Genomic DNA, 22,532 nt, shown 5'->3' with positions numbered 1-22,532 from the left:
ATATACAAAGGAATTTGAAAAAAGAAAATAACATAAAATTAAAAAAATTTACAAAACCCAACGCTTTTGCAATGTAGAAGTGTCAGCTTTGCTCACAAAGTAATTTTTTCTCTCTCTCTACTTTGATGAACTCCCTCCTTTGCTTCCTTCCCTCCTCTGTTGTGGCCTACCAGAGCCAATGCTTTCATGTTTGCTTCCATGTTCTCTGGAAGCAGGGGCTACAGTCCTTACGGATCCAACAACCAACCCATGACTTTTGTCACAATGTCGATTTCTTCGATCCCACTTGGAGGCAATTTATAGATCTAGTACAACTGCATTAATAAAAACCTAAAAATCACATCTTTAATAATATATACTCAAAAAGACGGCCAAAGAGAAAGAGTAAGCAAAGTAAAAGCAGAAGGAAATATGAAATATTTCTTATTTAAACCACCAAGCAGCTAGTAGAAAAAGAATATTGAATGCATGGGGTTTGTATAAATAAATAAATAATACATTAAATAAGTAATTGATAGTGATTTGGAGCCAGACCAATTAACCAAGTATACCTGAGGAGCAACAAGTATGTATCCATGGGACGAAATATGTTGGAGGAGCTGAGAATAGAAGTTGTTGAAAAAGTGTAAGGAAAAAAAGCAAGTTGGTACTCATGGTGGGCTGGGATGGTGGTGCGAGTGGTAGATGGTGGATTTGAGAATTTTGAACGATGAGGTCTGCATGAAAGAGTAGTGCGAGCGAGAAGGAAAAGAATAGCGGAAAGGTTAGAAGAATTTTTTTTTGTCAAGTAATTTTTTCTCACGTGTGACAAAAAATAATCTGAGTCATTCATATGATAAGTTGAAATCCAATGGTTGGTTATTTTTTCACATTTTTAGACTATATCATATTGATCAGGTCCTACCTGACCATAGAAAAATTCTAGATATATATATATATATATTAATGCACCTGTACCAAATTATGTATGTGCGTAAATACATATATATAATCTGCCACATTCACATGTGTAATACTACCCGTAGGGCTAGGGCCGCTGAGGGCTCAAATCCACCCAACTTCAAGAAATCAAATTGAGATCCACGTCACACTAATAGGAACTAAATGTGCTATTCATTTGCTGGATCTTATATATTTAATTTTATATATATATATATATATATATATATATATCTATATAATATATAAATGTAGAATAGTTAGTGTGTCATTCTCATTTTTTTATAATTTTTTGTCAAAATCAATAATAAAATATATATATATATATATATTTATTATTATTTATGATCTTATTAAAATATTAATCAATTTTAAATGGAACAATTATTAAAAAGTATAAAAAAATTTTATCTTTTATTAGTTGTATTAAAAATATATATTTTTACTATTATAATATTATATAATTGATTGAAAGATTATAAAATTTTTTAGCTTTTACAAATGTATCCAAAAATATATAAAATTTATTATTATAAAATAATAATAAATATATATTATTATTTATTAATAATAAATAACTATATATTTATTGTTATAATATTGTAAATATAATTACCATGCACGTGAAGAGAGCAACAAGTTGGTCAATTGATTATTATATATCTCAAACGTGAAGTGAAAGAATTAACTATATATTTTTATTACTATAATATTATATATGACACAAATCGTATTTAGATATACATGATTCTCTTAATTAAACGTATTTTAAATGTTTTTATATATAAAAATATGATTATAAAATTATATGTTATATATATTTTATTTTTATATATTATATAGATTGTTGCTAATAATATATATTATATAGTAAAAATTTTGCTGTAATGAATATTGACATGCACATTAAATGTATGTCATAATCAAATCATATATAATATTGAAATAAAATATATACAACACTCCATAAATTATATATAATTTGATATTGATATACATCATAATGTACAAGTTAACATATATGGAAGTGAAACTATATATTGTCAGGATCCGTCTAAAATTCCTCTCCGGAACCCTAGACAAGCCCTGATCCCAAGGAAATACCACCGAACCTTCCAACAAAAAATCCGACAGCACCTCCCCTAAATGTAGGACTAATCAAAAATTTTCTACACAGAAAACACACTCCAATAATATCTCCTTATTCCTCTCACCTTACTACAATTTGTATCCTCAAATTTTCAGCACTTCAAAATAAATTCAGGGAAATAAATGCATAATTTAATAAATACCAGTCCAATTAGTATACAGAGCATTTTGATAAATTCAGTAAATATGAATTTAATACAATAATAGAATAAGAAATGATACAAAGTGGAGAGGAAAGGAGTGAAATGGTTCTTGGGCTTCAGCAACAAATCGAGACGTTGAGTTCGCCCCCGGACGATCAACGTCGACTAGCCAGAACCTAAGGGAACGAAATTTAAAAACGTGAGATGCTAATTATCTCGGTGAGTGACCCTATCTACTGTACAAATATAAAGCAACGATAATTATAGTACATTTGATTAATTAAGAATGAATAAGTAAGTAAATAATAATTAATTGAAAATAATATTTTCTCTTAAAACCCTCACGATTCACTCGGTTGGAAAAGTTTTCCTTTTAAAACATTTTCGCAAAACCCAATATTTTATGTCCCACAAAACAAGTAATAATTAATTTAATAAATAATTAAATAGTCCAAATATGAATAAAATGTAATAAAATATAATAAATAAATTTGGAACACTTGCATTAAAGAAATATAACATAAAGGAAAAACTTTCAATATATCTAATTCATAAAATTTGATTTAATCAATCAAAATAAACAATGTCAAAAATGTAATTTAAATAATTATAATTAGATGGTAACACAAATAAAATACATTTAATTTAAATACGATTTTAAAACTTTTAGGATTTGAAATTTTTGTCTGAAAATTTATACTTGACGCACCACACCATATACCAGTGACGCCCTTCGATACCCAGCGTCCCGAGCACCGTCCGGCGGGAGGTTAAAGAGAGAAACTTGCATACGGTTGCTTCGGCATCCCGACAACACCGCTACTTAAACCGTCATCCCGGCCATGGAGGGGGCGGCTTATGTGCACTATATATAAAACTTGCCTACCATCGGTCCAGTGACAACTCACGGGAGACATTATAACTTGCGCGCTCATCCACATATACAGTACAGAACACCAGTACTGTATGAGTGCGTCTAAAATAAATAACTAAATTTTATTATAAAAAGATTCATAATTTTTTCAAAATTCACCGTGGGAATTATACCATTTTTCGAACTCAACCTCCCACATTTTTCTTTAACATTTCCAGCATAAAATCCACCGATAATAATATACAATTAATTTTTCCCCAAATCATAAAATCAATCAAATAATATTCTAAGGCATAATTATACAATTTGAAACCACTAAACTTAAACCAATATTTTCTTGAAATATTTAAAATCAAATCATATCCAAAAATAATATTAAAACCCAAATACAATTAATTAAATGAAAACACCTTACTCATGCGTAATAAATACAATTAAATCACAATTTCTTTTAATTTCCAAATATATTTTTGACACCCAAACATATATTAAAACAACATACATTGGCAATATAATTTAGATAGAAATTCTCTTAATATCAAATACATAAAACATATTTACCAAATATTTAATTATGAAATATTTTGACAATGAAATTTGATAATAATTACCAAAATCTCAAATTCCTTAAAACCCAAATATTTTATAATGCATAAATATTTAATTTCATTCAATTTTGGCATCAAAATTCCAAATATAACTTTACTAAATATTCAACACATCCAATATATTTTTCAAATAACCAATTAACACAAAATATATATATTTTAACATCCCAAAATAATTTTTAAGGTGGGTCACTCACCTGGAGTATGCAATTAATTCAAGATCCTCCATGGGATCAATTCCACAACGTACACGTGCTCCTAAAACAAAAATATTACACATCTCAAATAAATTAATATTTTATTCGGATAAATAATACTAGGTATCCGGGGGGTTTAACACAAACGTTAACCAAAATTGACGAATAATATATCGAATCGCAGCTGGTGGAACGAGGATCACAGATTAAGGCTTACCTCCCAGAGATCGGACTCGTGGTGGCCGAAATCTCGTTGGAAAACTTTTGGGATTCAATTCCTCGATTCTCTCAATCCGTTGAGATTTGAGGAAAGGGGACACCGGATTTGGGTTCAAAGGGTTAGAACTAGTGGGAAAGGAGGGGTGGTGCAGTCGGAAACTCGCCGGAAAGTCGATTTCCCGGCGAGCCGCCGTGGTCACCGGAATCCGCCACCGCCGGCGGTGCGTCCGGTGGCCACTGGCTGTGATTTTTGGTGGGAAGGTAGATCTGGTGATGGGTAACTCAACAGGACCAGCAGTGAGGCAAACGGTGGCCGGAATAGGAAGAAATCTAGGTTTAAAGAATCGGCACCGCTGCCGGAAAAAGCCTCGATCTGGGCGCATCGACTGTCGGTTGGACGTGATTTTTGGTTGGCCGGCCGGCTTTCAGGTGGGCTTCAAGCTAGGGTGACACATGTACTGTTCTGGTGGCGGGAAGTGGGTGAACGGTGGTGGCCGGTGGGTTTCTCTCTCTATCTCTCTCTCTCTCTCTCTCCTCCTCTTTTTCTCTCCTTTCCCCGCCGGCTCACGCGTTTTGCCAAAATAAAAGCCACCTATGGGTGACACTGTTCACTCACGGGATTGGATGAAATTGTGACACGTGGCACACACCGTTCACTCAAGCCAAATATGTTAAAATAATACTATATTCGGAAACTTTTGCATGTCCATAACTTTCAAACCACATGTCCAAATCGGACGTGCCACTAGTCTACGGACTCGTATTGACGAGTACTTCACAACCATGCATGAGTCAAAGCTCACCTTTGCATGAATAAAAAGTCAACTCGGACATCCCTTGGACAGTTTGGACCTAAACTTGTTTTGCTCATAACTTTCAAACCATAGCTCTGTTTTTGACGTGCTACTAGTATATGAACTCGTCACAATGTGTACTTCATAACGGTACCTCGGTCAATGTGAAATTCCATCAGAAGCAAAAAGTCAACATTTGACCCCTTCTCGATCAACGACGGTCAAACCCGGTCAACTTTGGTCAAATTTTAGAAATTTCTGATGTGCTTTGGGACGGGGTGTTACATATATGTATATAAATATATCTCTTTTTAAATTCAAATTTTTATTAACTAAGTTATAATAATAATAATAATAATAATAATAATAATAAGGATTTAATATAGGGAAATTAATTATTTGTAAAGAATCAAATAATATGTTTGAATTTGAATTTCATAGATAAATTACCTCATAAGATAAAAATATATTTATATGCTAAATAATAATAATAATAATCATTATAATTATTAAATTATATTATAAGAATTTAATATAAGAAAATTAATTATTTGCAAAGAATCAAATAATATATTTTAATTTGAAATTGAAATCCATATATGGAAAATATTATATCAATAAATATAAATTTGAATTTGAATTCTATAGATGAAACATAATCAACAAGGTATAAAAATTGTATATGTATGAGAAAAATTAAAGAGATAAACATTTTTAAATTTGAATTCCATATTTAAATAATATTATATATATATATGTCAAACTTTTAATTTTTGACAAACTTGTACGAGATATATTAATAAAAAATTTAAATTCAAATGTACTTAGTAATAATAATATTTTTAAATAAGTTTTTAAATATGGTCAGACAAATTGATTTTATCAACCAAATTAACGCTAACAAGATATAATGATTGCTCAAAGTTTGAGTCCCAAAATTTTGAGAGGTCCTAAGCTTTGACGGTAAATCAATAATTGATAGTGTTGAAATGGTTTTAATGGATGAACAAGTTTTTTTTTTTTTTTAATTTTTTATTATTATTTGTTTTGTTATATTTAATTTCTACTTATTATTAATTTGTTGTTTTAGATTATTTTTTAATAACAAATAATACATATAATATAATTTAAAAATTTTGTATGTAAACGTGCATGTAATATATAATAACATAAAAGCCTAAATATTATTATTTAATTATTATTTATGATATTATGTATATTATTTATATTATATATAAAAGTAAGATAGTTGATAAAATTTTTTTTCCACATACCATCATTAAATTTAAATATAATTAATTATTATATATTATTTTTTAAATCATTTATTATAATTACTTATGCCCTATATTATATAGGGATTCATGTTAATATATATATGCATATAAAATAATCTAGCTGGAGTTTATTGACTTAAAATTAAATTAATGCTTCTGGCTCCTCATTTAAATATTTATTTGACAGATAGCCCAATCTTAAAAAAACCTTGATAAGATACAGTGATATCAGATCAGGTACCATTTCAAAAGCTATTGTCCAACACACGTTAACAATTCACCGTGTGATCTTTTCAATTAATTATTTTACTTTTTGATATTAAAGTTGTGAAAAAAAAATACAATTGATATTTTTTAATAGTTGATCGATCTATTATAATAAAATTTGTAGAATTTATATTATTAAATATTAGACTTTTTCAGCTTTTCATTTTTTTAATTGTCAAACCTAAAAAAATGTACTTAATCTAAATTTTTCTGGTAGATAAAATAAAATAATATAATTAAATAAAATACATATTTTTCAATACTATTTTTTATTATATATCATTATAGAGGTAATGTTAAAATTTAATATTGACATTAACATTTATCATTACAAAAGACATATCAATATTAAAATTTGAAAATGACAATAACAACATACAATTTGACATTGGAGATTCCCCAAGTTTTTATTTTTATGTTGCTGTGGCTTCCATATACATTTGTACACAAAGATAAAAGATTTGCAATGATTTTTTTTTTTTTTAAATTATGTTTCTATGTTTTCGAAAGGTTAACATTGATGTTTTATTCAATTTGATTCTTATTTTCAGAAAGAAGAAGAAAATGTAGTCCATGAAGCTGGAAAAAAAGAAGAAATGTGCTGCAAAATGCGAACTACATGAAGCTGCAATTCTTTTTGCATGGAGGATGGTTATACTTTTTTGCTTTATTCACTGTGTTTTATTTCTTCGCTTATTCTTGTATATGGAGAAGAAGAAACTGTAGTCCATGGAAGAAGAAAAAAGATGAAGTAATGGGAAGAGATGAAGACCTGGGTTTGTACCGGAAGACGTTCAAGATGACGACGTTCCAATATTTGAATGCAATACTACCGATGGAAGTTGATGACGTGGCAGTGGGCGATATGAAATAAGTTTCGCGTTTCATCGCGTTGATCGATCCGCACCGTTTCATTAATGCTTGTGTGTCATGTTTTGTCCAATAAGGTTTCAGTATTAGTTAATGATCTGTATCATTATGTGTCCTCTTATAGCACTTTTGGGTTTTCTTTCTGGAGTTAGGTTAGCCCATTGAAAAAGCTTAAATGGATCCACATGAACCAAACTCGGTTATTTTCATTGAGCTGGAGTGTCCGAGTGGGCCATTCATTAAGGCTTCACAAAATGCTTCCCCTCACAAACCAAAACCAAAGGAAAGAAAAGATTAAAAATTTTATTTTCCATAAAATAAATTAAAATTTTTCTTCCAACTTTATATTTTTCTCATACCGGCATACTATTTATCCTAGTTAATAATTTCACAAATAATACATATATAATATGTGTAAATATGTATTTTTTTTTTAAATTCCATTTTTTGTATCAATCTCAAACGGTATAGAAAAATACAAGTTTTTTTTTTAAGTGAAAATTTTAAAATATGTATTAAACATATTATCGTATTTTGTAAGTTAAAGAAATATGTATTTTTGAAAAATAAATAATTTTAAGGCCAAAATATATTTTAATATCCTTTACTTTCAAAAAATTACATTTAGAGGACTGTGAAAAAAATATTTAACATCTAATGCCCTTTATAAATCAAACCATTAAATGTTAATATTTTCTGTTAAAAATTGATTAACTGAGTAGCACGTGACCAATATATTGATTTTTCTTTCTTTTTTTTGGGTAATTTCTGAAACTATATTGAGGAAAAAAATTATAAAACGTAAAAAAAAAAAAAAAAAAAAAAAAAAAAAAAAAAAAAAACTCAAACAAACAAATGACAAGAAAGGAAGAAAATGAAGGAGCTGGGCAGATGTCTCCAAACCTTTTCACCTTCTTACCAAATCCCAGTCCAGCTTGCATCGTAATAATCTCCTTTACTATTCACTTGTGAAGTTCTCAAGGATATCAAAGAGATTAAATCTTAACATCTTTAGCTTCTTGTCCATCGTGGTGGCAAGGTGGGTTTGAATAATCCAGGTTGTAACATAATGCCTCCATCGATAAATTTATCATTTTCTGTTAATATTGTCATCAATTTTACCATCAAATTTAATGTCATTTTCTATTGATATTATCTCAAATTTAACCACTGCACTTAGTAATCACACTCAATGTCACTTTCTACTGATATTATCTCAAATTTAATTATCGCATTTGGTATAAAAAAATTTTTATTAGAGTTTCCCAAAAGATCACCCATCTTTGAATTAGTCTTATATGAGCATGCTTAACTTTAAAGTGTTTTTTTCAAATCTTAAAGCCAACAGCTAGGGATGTCAACGGGACGCGGCGGGGCGGGGCCGGTTTTTAAAATCCCGTCTCCGTCCCTGCAGGGAATTTTACATCCCATCCCGTGGTTTTTCCCGTTTCTTTAGGTGCGGGGCGGAATCGGGGATTTTGTGGGGCGGGGATGGGACGGAACAGTTTTCTCCATTTTGTTTTTTAATTGATATTTTTTTTAGAAATTTATATAAAAAAATTATTTTATGATTAAAATATAAAGAAAATGACTACAATGCAATAAAAATATAATAAAATATATCAAGGAACAAATTTACAATTATAATAAAATACATATTTAAAAAAATAAATGAAAAGAAAAGAAGAAAATGATTTTACATAAATGAAATTTTGTAAAAAAAAAAAAATAAATATATATATATCGGGGCGGGTTCGAGACGGAATTATTATTCCCCGTCCCCCGCCCTTCCCCGACTCGATTTTTAGGCATTTGCCTCGAGTCCGTCCCGCATCCCCGAATTTTCGGAGAAAAACCGTCCCATTAGGGGCGGTGCACCTCGGATATCGGACCGTGCGGGGCAAATTGCCATCCCTACCAACAGCTTTGAAAAGACTTTGGCATTATAAAAATGACTATCATTATATTTAAACCATCTTTTAATCCATACCGAACTATATGGGATTGGACAACAAATAATCTGACGTCCAACAACCACCCATACTGTTCATCACATGTCTAGTGATCTTTCATTGCTAAAATGGAATGCCCAATTTGGTAGCAAGCTCAATAACTGCACGATTATTCTTCGAGCAAGTTCTCTTGAAAAAGAAAAAAATTATTCGCTGATTAACAAACAGACCAAAGAGCACAAAGAAAATAATGTGAAATTCAATAGTTTTTAAATGACAAGGAGCTTAAATTGAGAATAGTTTGGATGGTTTCATCATTGATTGATGGATTTGCAAGACGCCATTTGTAGAAACAGGTGGTTACGAGTTTTCGGACTCTTTCAGATGTGGTGATCACTGATGGGAACAGTCTAGGTAAGCTTTCCATGGCTAAAGAACAATTGGTTGAGTTAAGAAGCTCTTTGGACTTGTCCATGGTGTTTGAGTCATCGTTAGAGAGGAGTGCGATTCCAGATTTGAGCATGAAGCTATGGTATGCACCTTTGCTGGAGTTTCCTGGTTTTGGGTTTATGATGAAAGAAGCTGCATTGATCTCAATCAAGCCCCTTGATGTTGAAAAGAAAGGAAACAACCATGGTAATCTCTTGGTAGTTTCAAGTTTTCATTCTTCTTCCTCTCTTGTGTTGAAGCAACTGTAGAAATATTTGTGTCATTCGTTGATAGTAAAACAGTGAGTTTTTGTTTTGTTACATTTTATAATTTTTTTCCTCAATCAGTTTTAGAAATTATCCCCAAAAAAAAAAAAAAAAAAAAAAGCAAACTCAGTTTATTGGTCAAGTACTACTCACATGACTAATTTTCAACTGAAAATGTTAATTTTTATAGAAAGTATTAGATGTTAAATTTGTTTTTAACATCCCCTAAATTTAATTTTGTAAAAATAGGGGTATTCAAGTACATTTTGATATAATTTTAATTACTTTTTCTCTTTTACAAGAACATAAAAAAAAAAATGTATAAAATGATTTTTTTAATTATTTACTATTTTTTATTTTTTTGATATATTAAACTATTATCATCTCACTAATAATTATAATTTTATCATATATATTAAAAACAACTAAATTTAATATATATTTAGTATCGCATTTTTTATTTGTTAATTTGTTAATTTATAATATATTATACACATATTTATCAAATTTATAAATTTCCTATTTATATATATATTTGTTTACTGAATTTTTCTTCATATTTTTAATACAATAATTTATATATTTGCCATATATAACTAACTATGCTATTTATGATTTTTTTTTTTAATTAATGAGGAGGAACCGAGGGCCCAACCCAAAAAAAATTGGCATAAATGAAGTGAAGACCATGTGTTACACGAATCAGATGATTGTTAAAGAAAACCCTTCCTTCTTTTCCTTTATTATTTTGCTTTATGTCCCATAAAACTCAATGATGAATGTTGTGTTTTCCTTTTTCTCCGTTTTCTTATGTTACATTATGATTAATCATTTTTTATGCTTCTAAACAAAAAATAGCTCTGGGTAATATTATAGGCATTAGATCGTAGTCTTATGTTATACGGCATAGAATCATTCAAAATAATAATGGGATTTACTAAAATTTGAATTTTAACTTTCAAATTCACAGAATTGAAGATTGAGTGGCTTCATAGACGTTTGTCCATGCAATTTTACATTCTGGTGCTCCGGACCACTCTCATCTGGGGAACTCGCTAATGATTGAAATGGTACAATCTTTTCGACCAAAAAAGTCACCCACTTAATGAGGATTTCTAAATTTTCGTTTAATATAAAATTTTCTAAATCATAAAAAAAATAGTAAAATATTTCCATCTTTGTAAAACATCAATTTTCTCCACACCAATTTTTACTTATCTTTATCAGTTTGTTAAAAGAATGTGTTATATTAAATTTTTAATAGATAAATAATCGATAAATGAATAATCTTGCTAAATAAATGAATTATCTGGTCTAAATTTGGATCTATGTACCAAATACACAAAGACAATAAAATTTTAAAAAATTCTTTATACCCGATATGTAAATTAATAATTAATTAAACTCATAAAAAATAATATATACATATAAAGACATTTATAATACATATTAATGTGAATTGACCAACAACTTTTTTTTTTGGGGGTTAAATTTAGCTTTTTTTCAAAATATGCATTTGTTCCTTTTTTGTACCTAAATAGTATTGAATCTCATCTTTCATTTTTTGTAATGCATATACCACATTTGACATATTCATTTATTTGTAGTAAATAATTATTTAAATTATAATTAAATAATAATACTTTTTGTGCTTTTGTGAATGTATATTAATATTAACTTTTATTTACATGCACGGTTACTTTTAAGATTTTATATGCATATATTGATTTTTACTACATTTTTTGTATTATTAATAATTTAAAAATATGGTTTACTAAAATAAAAAATACATATATACTTAGTGAAATTATTTCTCTAAAAAATATAAATTCTTTTCAAATTAATAAATATTTATATCTGTCCATAAATTAATAAATTACTCATTTATAAGAAACAAATAACCCCCTTCAAATTAATAAATTTTTGTAGTCCTATAAAAGCTCATTTATAAGGATTTTAGTATAATGAATTTGGTCCAGTGATAAAATGGTTCAGAATACACTCTCAAACCAAAGTTTAGCTAGCTCTCTCTTGCTCTCAGCTTCTCTCCCTGGTTCCTTTTGGGCTGAAACTGTTTCTATTTTGGATTGAATTTGCTTATTCTGATTGTACAAGATTCGTTTGTAGGGTTAGTTCGACTCTAAAAGATGATAATGGGTTATCACAAAAAGAAAGTTGCTTTCATAAAAGGGAGGTCCAACGGATATGTATGGAATATGTCTATGATACTTGGTGTATATATATATATATATATATATATATTATTTCAGAAGCGAAAAGAAAAAAATAAAAAAATAAAATAAATGCAATCAAGAGATATTATACTCTTCCATGAGACTAAGTAACCACAGACGGTTATGACCTGCCCCTGACCTATTTTCCTTAGAAAAGAAAGATCGAAAACCTGCTAAAATGGAACCTAGTTCAAACGCCAGTGTTTCCTTTTGTCAACCATTACAATATGAATCTATTTTTGAATATCAATAATCAATTGCCTTTACATACACCAACATACACCAACTAATAAGAATATACTTATTATCCGTACGATTATTTAAAAAGAAGAAGAGAAAAAAATAAACCAAAAGCTCCCCCCACCTTAGAAACAAACAACTCTCAAAGTAAAAGCAAATCAATTCGTTGCCCAACCCAAATATCAACCAGAATCGTATCACTTAAATGGACTTCTTCTTCAAGAACTTTGGCAAACAAAGAGGCAAAAGATCTAATTTCTTGCACGTTTAAAACCAAACCAATCTCAACCCCTCCATTCCCATTCCTGCTCTCGGATAGACACACTGCTCCTGTTTTATCCATAGAAGCTATCTCCACCTTCCTTAGCCTTCCGAACCCAAAATCTGTACTGTAAACCTCAAACCGAGGTGAGCCTGCAACACTCATCATTCTCTGTTTGCTTTCACTCTGATCCACGGCATCATTGATGACCGAAATCCAAGTTTCTGCACCATTCAGGACTCCATTTTCAAGACCTTTTATGGACTCACTTATTGACTCTACCACATAGCATACCCCATATTTTTCCCTTAACACCTTTTCAGTCTCTGCCACTACAATGCAGCCTGATATGCAGTTCCCAAAATACGTTGGAGGGATTATAGGTTTCAGCCGAGACCTTGCATCGACGCCGAATGCAAGGATGGTATTTTTTTTCTTTTGCCTCTATAGCTCTCTGCAGACATACCAATGTATAGCCGTATACCAGCGAAAACGTCGATATACGTTGAACTTGATGCTTTGATCTATTCTGATCGTCAGACACAAAGTTTCTCAACTTTTGTATTTGCTCTCCACTCAATTCAAAAGTGGCTAGAAACTATACCTGGTTGAACTTGAGCTTTCCTTAACATTAGGCTTCTGTTATTGGGTCCGCCTTGCTTTAGCCACGCGTTCTAGCAAATCATTTCGAGTTCTGCAGGGTCTTTAATGGCTGCTTTGTCATAGAATGGCGTAAGATCCGGGGGCAAGGAAGGCGATGACGGCGGCGAGTCTGCAGATCCTGATCCGCCACTTTTATTGCATATGTAAGCCCATGACTTGACAAAAGAAGTTGAAATTTTACCGTCCAAAACTGCATGATGGGAAGTGATTCCAATGGAAAAGCCAGCGTTCGGAAACAGAGTAATCTGCTGTGCCGCCACAGCAACTTTTTCATGGGACTCTTCCAAGTGGGGAATAAGAGGACGGCATTCTGTGGCTTTGCGAAATCCATTGCTAGATAGATGATAAAAGTCCATGTTGGACTCGGCTATGGTAAGCGAAACTCAATCACCATCAACGTATCTGATGAAGGGTTTGTGAGAGTCTTGTGGCCAAACGAGGTTTCCTGCTAGAGTGAGATAGTGTTGGAGGGTGAGAGACAGAGAGTGTTTGAGTTTTGGAATGATGGAATCGAACAAGGGTGTGTTAGAGGAAGAGAATTCGTAGAAGAATAGACGCTCAACCGGTAGAAATCTTAACCAGATTATATCGAAGAAGGTCAAAGTGAGAGAGTTTGGGGAGGCCAAGTTTAGTATGTCTGGTGGTGGAGCTACTCGACAAACCTCGAGTACTTTCATAGACAAGGGCTCTGCCATGGCAAGCCTGGATTTGGATTTTGTAAAATTACTCAAAAGTGGAGAAAGCTTGTTGGAATTGGTAGCTAGTATATGACCCCTCCCTCTTTTATATTAGATGGAAGTAAAATGCGAGCCACATATTCTGAATTCAAAATCAGAGCCTGCCATCCTTTATGATTGATAGTTCAGCATATCTACTAATAGATATACGCAGGCTCACGTCTTTGTTCATCGTAGTAAATGGCAAAATTGGTTGACAAGTCAAGAGGCCTCGTACTCGCAAGTCTTTTCCCTTAAACAAACAAACCTACCTTCAATACCTTCGTGGATTTCCAGATATCTATATCATATCCTATACTAACAATTTTTATGCAACAGACAAAAGTGTAATAGGAATTGCATAGGACACTATTAATAAAGTTTCATTTTCCATAAAAATTTCAAATTTTTTATCAATTTAATATTTTTTCAGAAACCGTCAAATACTATCTATCGAACTTCCTTCTTTCCTTCCTTCCTCTATTATTCTACTTCATTTTCCATTAAAAAAAAAAAAAAAAAAAACTCAATAATGATGATTATTGTTTTTTTTATTTTTTATTTTCACGTTTTCATGTATAGCATTTAATTACTTGCATTCGTTCTCCGTGCAATAATTGAAATAAAATGCAGGCACTACATTATGGTGCTCTGAACCACTGTCAGCTAGAGAGCTGTCTAATAAATGAAATGGTACAATTTTTTGGTCCAAGGAAATGATCACACTTGATAAAACCTATAGACCAATTCTGGAGAGCTGTGGAGAATTTTATAGTACTGAAACCAAAGCATTTCCAGCAAATTGGGCACTATGAGCTGTTGGAGGAGTTGCTGTCTGCAAGGCCATTCTGTCAAAGACAAACAACAGAGAGGCTTGCCTTCCTCATTAGTATTGCTACTGTCTGGGGTGCCCGTGCTACTTGGTGCTGATGCTTCAGGCACTGATGCAGGTGCAGCTGATTCAGCAGGCTGATTCTCAACTTTCTTAGAAGACACATTTAAGAAATTAGTTGGCACATAAACTTGTGTTGGTCCTAAACTCCCCTTTGGTACATTTACCTATAATTGACATACATTAGATTTTAGAAACCAAATACATAAAAACTCATGGAAACAAAAAAAAGGAGCATTCGTCAACTCACAATTGAGGCATATAACTTTTTTGGAGCATCTTCTAGGGCTGCAGCAGGAGATGATTCGACGTCCACAGTGACATCATTCGCATGAGAATGAGATGTGATTTCTGCAACAGGCTTTTTTTCATTGACTAATTCTCTCTCATGCTCTGATGCATCATAGGCCTTCTCAACAACAATTTGATCTGCATCCTCATGGGCAGTTGCTGGGTCTGGTGCAGGAGGATCAGGAACATGATTTGGTTCTGCAAAAATTTTTTTGGGAACTATATAAGAGTTCAGGGTGAAGTACACAACAAATGACACAAGATAGCAAACCTGCCAGGTTCTGATATCAAGGAGGGTGCTGGGTGGTGCAGCAGCATCAACTCCATTAACCGTACCACTTTCCAACTGCTCTACCTCTTCTACATACCTAAACACATCATTTAAGACGTAATACCCATTGTCTTGAGGGGCAAGAAAAAATGATTGTGCAAATTTCCTTTTCAAGTTATCCTTGCCCGTTAAACATCCAGTTACTAGCACAGTGACCCCTTCCTTGTATGACTTCTGCGCATCTGCAGTCTTTATGTCAACCACGTAGTCCTTATAATCAAAGGAAAGGATCTTTTTGTTAATAACCTGCTCCAAGAAAAAAAAATGTAGCAATATTTTTGAAGTGAGTAATTCTAACTTCTAAGAGTCATTAAAATCACAATATTCAGTCCAATACTTGTTCATGAAACCTTCAAAATGGCGTACTACTATTACCAGTCAATTTCAAAAAAAAAAAAAGAAAAATGGAAAATAGGCATAACGCACTAACAAACTTTAATATTAGTTTATCTTAAGAGATATGACTGAGACCGATAACTAAGAAAGACCCACTTATTCTAGATCATAGCTTAACTGGGTAGATATGAACATTTAAGTATGTTCCAATAGAGTAGAAAAGAAAAGGGGGCCACAGATCAATGCAAACAACAAGTAGAGAAAAGTTCAAGGGCAAAGAAACAGAACTTTTGACATGTTTACGCAGGTTTCTGCAAAATCAAATATCTTCAAAATCAAGCATTAGTTATTTATGTAAATGAAAACATCGCAACTTTTTGCATTTCAATTTATATTTATAAACAAATAAAACAAAAAAAAAAAAAAAAAAAAAAAGAACCCAGAAAAAAACAAAACAATGACAATAACACAACAGTGAATTACTGGCCCAAGAAGCTTACTTGCATGGTAGTCACAGTATGTCATCACACCATTAGAATCAGGACGGCTGATCACACTTGAATCTTGATAAAACCTATAGACCAATTCTGGAGAGTTGTGGAGAATTTAATAATACTGATCAACGAAAGCATTTCCAACAAATTGGGCACTGTGAGCTGTTGGAGAAGTTGCTGTCTGCAAACATTCTGTCAAAAACCAACAACGGAATATTACTATCTCATACCTCCATAACTTTTGAAACCAAAACAAAGTTAGATAAACAAGGTCCAACTAGTAAGAGAGATGGAGAAACTAGCATTAGGCTCATTTAGTTTAACATAGATATCGACAGCATTACCAACCACCAACTTATTTCTAAGAATGATCAAAGTACAGAACCAGGTTGAATTTTAAAACAACATATATAGACGAAAATGTGGACTGTTTTGGATTAGCAAGATGGAAAATGAACAAGACAAGCACTTGCCATATTTTAATTTACCCACATTTTTGTTGAAAAGGGAAACAGCTTGATACATGAATAGCCGCATTCTAAGGAAACCCTAAAAAAAGAATGTTCTTATATCAACAGTGATATATTACTTGGATCTAAAAGGAGCAAAAGCTCAAAATCTAAACCCTAAATCGACCTCAAAACACCAAATGGTCAAAACCCACCAACAAAAAAAAAAATTGAGATATTGATAAATCAAATATAAATTCTGCCCAACATTCGTTCCCAGCAGTCTTAAACAATAAAAACCATAAAGTAAGAGGGAAAAAAAAAAAAAAATCGCAGTAAACCAGTCTAACAACCAGTGCGTTGCCTGATCATACGAATGATATTAAAAATTTGGACATTTATTTATTTACAAAGGACTAGAAGCACTAATGGGTAAATTTAGAAAGGGGATAAAACATAACAGAAGGTGGATCAGTTAAAGCTATCACAATAAATTAATAAAAGAATCCCTGCACCTGGCAATGGGATATATGCATATTAACACTAAACCAGATAATCAATTCTTAATTTTTAAAACAAAACAATATACCATGAGGAACATATCAACTTTATGGCTTTACACCACACTTCGAAGTGGTAAACCAGGATTTGAGTTCAAATATTCTTCCAAGTGTGATTAGAAGATTACTCAATGGTCCTATGACTCCTAACTGGGGTTTTCTTCCACTATGTGGAAGAAAGCTTAGTCTTAAATTTATGCCAAGCCAAAGATCCACAACAAGAAATGCTAGAAAATCTTATCGGTCAAAGGAAAACCTAATATGTCACATTACTATAAAAGATAGTAATACCTATCGGCAAAAGGTGAAAAAAAACCTTTGATAGATCTCCATGACAGGAAAAAATAAAATAAAATAAGAAAGGTGAAAGAGAGAGAAGAGGGGTGCATATAAGATAGAATGAAACAGAGCATTTGCTAAAGTACAATTACCAACAACCCCCATCCCCCCAAGGAAGAGTAAATGTCATTAACCGATAAACTTTCTTCGTAACTAATACAGAATTTTCACTGGTCATCAAATCTATTTTAGACATTCTATCCTTCAAATAGAAAAGTAATATGCTGCTGAAATCAATTTAATAGCCACTATATTTACAAGTGATCCTTCCACTGGATTGCTTCTAGACACATTCTAATGACCATAATCGGGAAAAGGAGCTCCAAAATAAATCAAAACATGTGCATTTGGAGCCTTTTGCTCAGTTATCAAGCTATCAGCAAAGGACAACAAACATGGTTCCCTTGCTTTCTGAAAATGGGTGCATTAGCTGTTGGAGAAAGGCCATGCAGGAAAATTAAAACAGATTTAGATGCATTTTAGTTGCAAATAGAAGGTCCAAACATGAAGATTATCATTCAAGTAGACGGCATTACAAGAATCTGCAGGAAGAAGACAAAAGGAATAAACGAAGATCCCAGAAATAATGAATATATAAATAACATATGGCGCTTTATAGTTGGTGGTTCAAGAAACAAGAGAAGATGGAATGCATTTATTCTATTCCCAGTACTTGCAAATGAAACTTTTAGAGAAACAGAAAGAAAAAATGGAGATACCTGTATGGCACTATTCATGGAGCCCAAAGATTGAAATTCTAAAACACCAGAACAGTATCCTTGTTGCTGCACAGACAGAAATGGAGAGGATGCCATGAAAAATTGTGTCAGAAAATACAGAGATCATGTCACAAATCATTGCCAAAAAAACAAGCAGCAGATTATCTTCTATGCACATTATTTGTCGATAACAAACCTTATTATTTCTGACTTGGATACCTCCTCGCTTTATTGGTCCAAATTTCTTAAATTCTGCACTAAAGGGCAAATTCCGTATGTAAATAGATATAAACCAAAATAAAAATTGGGATAATCGATACAATAACGTTGATATTTAACAATGAGCAAAGTAATGATTTTTTTTTTTTTTTTAATTTTTTACTTGATACAATACTTTAATGTTCAGAATTATTCATGATATACAATGGAAACATGAACATCACCATTTTGGTTTTTGAATGAGACAGTGTCTTTGTGTACCAGAAATTCATAAATTTTCTAGGCCCTGATGAAATAGAAAGCCAAAAAGCTCCATCTCATGCTTCTTCAAAACCAAACCAATTTCAACCCCTCCACTTCCGTCCCTTGATTCCGCCATAGAAAAAGCTCCATTTCTGTCAATGGATGTGATCTCCATCTTCTTAGGCTTTCCCCATCCAAAATCCAGACTGTACAAACCAAACCGATGAGACCCAGATACTCCAATCACTTGAGCTCCTGCTTCCAGCGAACCCCACTTGGATAATCTCTCTTCTGCTCCTTCAAGAACTCCATTTTCCAAACCCTTAATCACTTCGCCGATCTTCTCTGCAACAATGGCCACCCCATCTTGTAATTCCATGCACTCTGCTTCTTCCAAAGCAACTAAATGAGAACCGATACAGTTACCGAAATAGTTCTCGGGAACCGGAGGGTCTAAACGTGCCCTGTAGTCGGCGTTGAGTACCAGATAAATCTTCCTCTTGCTTTCCCTTGAATTTCCTTTCGCTTTAACCAAGCTAACCACAATATAGGCACAAACAAGCACAAATGTGCTCAAATGGAGTTTTGTTGTATTCTCTTGCCGAATTAACACCATCTTCCTGAGTTTTTCAACGTTTCCAAGGCTTAAATCGAAATCTTGTCGGACTAAATTGGATAGCAATTTCAATTCTGACCAAAACTTGAAGCAGCATGAATTGCCTTTATTAGAGCTCACTGTCTTCTCCAACCATCGGTTTAAGTACAAAATGTCGAGCCCAGATGGATCTTTAATGACTGTCCGATCGTAGAAAGGAGATAGATCAGTGGGGAGGATCGAACTTGAATACTTTTCTTCTCTGCTACGTGTGTAGTGCGCCCAAGACTTCAAGAACATGGTCAAAGATGTGCCATCAATAGCAGCGTGATGAAAAGCGATACCAATACAAAACCCAGTGTAGGGAAACAGTGTGATTTGCAATGCCAAAACCGAAGCCTCTGTATCTGATATGGTCAAGCTGGGCAGGAGAGAACGAGTGTCAATGGCTTGGCGCACATGTTTGCTTGAGACATGGTTGAAATCTGCATCGGACTCGGCGAATGTGAGAGAGACTGCATCACCTGGTTTGTAGAGAAGAAAAGGTTTTTGAGAATGGGGAGGCCAAGTGAGGTTTCCAGCCAGAGGAAGGAAACTGAGGAGGGTGAGAGAGAGGGAGTGTTTGAGTGTGGAGAGGACGGAAGTAAAGGTTGATGGATTAGAGTGGGTGAGGGAATAGAAGAAAAGAAACTCTCCTGGATGGAATTTGAGACAGAAGGTATCGAGGAAAGTGAGTTGGAGAATGAATTCGGTGAGTGAGTTGGAAGAAGAATCTTGTAAAGGAGCTACATGGGAGACCTCTACGATTTTCATCAAGTTGGCCATAATCTTTTAACACTAGCAGACTTATCACTCAGACTTGCTAACTGTTTTTTCTGGTAAATAAAAAAAAAAAAAATTATAACAAATTTGTCAAGAGTCAAATCATAATTTTCAAATTGATAGGCTTTCATTTCATGGTTGCTGAGATTTATAGCATTATTAGTTAAACAAAACACCAATTTCATTTACGTTTTTTTTTTTTCTACAGTAACGAAAAAAGTTAAATCCTACTTAATTTTTTTAACAGCCATGCCATTTAATCCAACTTAATTTACGTTTTTCTTTTCTTCTACAATAACAAAAAAAATTAAATCCTACTTAATTTTTTTAACAGCCATGCTATTTAATCTTGTTTACCCATTTTGGATTGTTTCCATAACATGTGTTTTTATTAATTAAGTTAAAATTTGCACTTACGGAATTTCTTTCTGGAATTCTAGAGTTGTAAAACACCAATAGATGGATCCACATGAACCAAATTTAATTATTTTTATTGTATTGGATTGGATTACTAAGGCTTCACAAAATGAATTCACACACGAATATCGAACCAACCTATCTAAGGAACTTCCTTCTTTCCTTCCTTCCTCCATTATTCCACCTCATTTTCCATACAAAAACTCAATAATGATGATTACTCTTTTTTTGCATTTTCACGCATTTAAATACTTGCATTCGTTCTTCGTGCAAAAATTGAAATAAAATGCAGGCACTACATTATGGTGCTCTGAACCACTGTCAGCTGGAGAGCTGTCTAATAAATGAAATGGTACAGTTTTTTGGTCCAGGGAAAATAAAACCTATAGACCAATTCTGGAGAGTTGTAGAGAATTTTACAACACTAATCAACGAAAGTATTTCCAACAAATTGGGCACTGTGAGCTGTTGGAGGAGTTGCTGTCTGCAAGGCCATTCTGTCAAAGACCAACAACAGAGAGGCTTGCCTTCCTCATTAGTATTGCTACTGTCTGGGGTGCCGGTGCTACTTGGTGCTGATGCTTCAGGCACTCATGCAGGCGCTGCTGATTCAGCAGGCTGATTCTCAACTTTCTTAGAAGACACATTTAAGAAATTAGTTGGCACATAAACTTGTGTTGGTCCTAAACTCCCTTTTGGTACATTTACCTATAATTGACATACATTAGATTTTAGAAACCAAATACCTAAACACTCTGCAAACAAAAAATGAGCATTCGTCAACTCACAATTGAGGCATATGACTTTTTTGGAGCATCTTCTAGGGCTGCAGCAGGAGATGAATCGATGTCCACAGTGACATCATTCACATGAGAATAAAATGGGATTTCTGCAACAGGCTTTTTTTCATTGACTAATTCTCTCTCATACTCTGATGCATCATAGGCCTTCTCTACAACAATTTGATCTGCATCCTCATGAGCAGTTGCTGGGTCTGGTGCAGGAGGATCAGCAACATGATTTGGCTCCGCAAAATTTTTTTTCAGGAACTATAAAAGAGTTCAGGGTGAAGTACACAACAAATGACACAAGATAGCAAACCTGCCAGGTTCTGATATCAAGGAGGGTGCTGCAGCAGCATCAACTCCATTAACCGCACCACTTTCCAACTGCTCTACAACTTCTACATACCTAAACACATCCTTTAAGATGTAATACCCATTGTCTTGAGCGGCAAGAAAAAATGATTGTGCAAATTTCCTTTTCAAGTTATCCTTGCCCGTTAAACATCCAGTTACTAGCACAGTGACCCCTTCTTTGTATGACTTCTGCACATCTGCAGTCTTTATGTCAACCATGTAGTCCTTATAATCAAAGGAAAGGATCTTTTTCGTTGATACCCTGCTCCAAGAAAAAACAATGTGGCAATATTTTTGAAGCGAGTAATTCTAACTTCTAAGAGTCATTAAAATCACAATATTCAGTCCAATACTTGTTCATGAAACCTTCAAAATGGCGTACTACTATTACCAGTCAATTTCAAAAGAAAAAAATAAATGGAAAATAGGCATAACGCACTAACAAACTTTAATATTAGTTTATCTTAAGAGGTATGACTGAGACCGATAACTAAGAAAGACCCTCTTGTTCCAGATCATAACTTAACAAGGTAGATATGAACATTTAAGTTACGTATGTTCCAATAGAGTGGAAAAGAATAGGGGGC

At 32.7% G+C, this 22,532-nt stretch overlaps 1 protein-coding gene and 2 pseudogenes across 7 annotated transcripts; all 3 read right to left on the bottom strand.

Annotated features, from left to right (window-relative positions):
- Positions 1 to 12,316: 12,316 nt before the first annotated feature.
- Positions 12,317 to 14,504, bottom strand: LOC107403663 (phenolic glucoside malonyltransferase 1-like; annotated as a pseudogene).
- A 118-nt stretch (positions 14,505 to 14,622) lies between these two features.
- Positions 14,623 to 20,468, bottom strand: LOC112489581 (nuclear transport factor 2). 7 transcript variants are annotated; one of them, XM_048479304.2, is made up of 6 exons: positions 18,954 to 18,972; positions 18,707 to 18,762; positions 18,511 to 18,576; positions 16,450 to 16,635; positions 15,242 to 15,859; positions 14,623 to 15,158 (listed from the first exon to the last, which is right to left on the bottom strand). In XM_048479304.2, the coding sequence occupies exons 4-6, from the start codon at positions 16,453 to 16,455 to the stop codon at positions 14,820 to 14,822; spliced, it is 963 nt and encodes a 320-aa protein (XP_048335261.2). In that variant the 5' UTR covers positions 16,456 to 16,635; positions 18,511 to 18,576; positions 18,707 to 18,762; positions 18,954 to 18,972; the 3' UTR covers positions 14,623 to 14,819. The 7 variants fall into 7 exon arrangements, 2 of the variants coding, with proteins under 2 accessions (XP_048335261.2, XP_048335262.2); XM_048479305.2 differs by having other exon boundaries at positions 15,242 to 15,823; XR_007242540.2 differs by lacking the exons at positions 14,623 to 15,158; positions 15,242 to 15,859; positions 18,954 to 18,972 and adding an exon at positions 18,991 to 20,468 and having other exon boundaries at positions 16,454 to 16,635; positions 18,707 to 18,767.
- Positions 20,469 to 20,934: 466 nt separating this feature from the next.
- Positions 20,935 to 22,164, bottom strand: LOC125423768 (nuclear transport factor 2-like; annotated as a pseudogene).
- Positions 22,165 to 22,532: the final 368 nt, after the last annotated feature.

The sequence above is a fragment of the Ziziphus jujuba genome, chromosome 7 (genome assembly GCF_031755915.1).
Source record: "Ziziphus jujuba cultivar Dongzao chromosome 7, ASM3175591v1".
Taxonomy (NCBI): Eukaryota; Viridiplantae; Streptophyta; class Magnoliopsida; order Rosales; family Rhamnaceae; genus Ziziphus; species Ziziphus jujuba.
Note: the sequence above shows the minus strand (reverse complement) of the source record. Positions and strands in the feature narration are given on the sequence as shown.

Bases quoted from the DNA above. Each gene is read 5' to 3' on its own strand.
- LOC112489581 (XM_048479304.2), bottom strand. The intron at 15,159-15,241 runs GTGAGTTGACGA...TGTCAATTATAG, and splicing joins AAAAGTTATATGCCTCAATT to GTAAATGTACCAAAGGGGAG.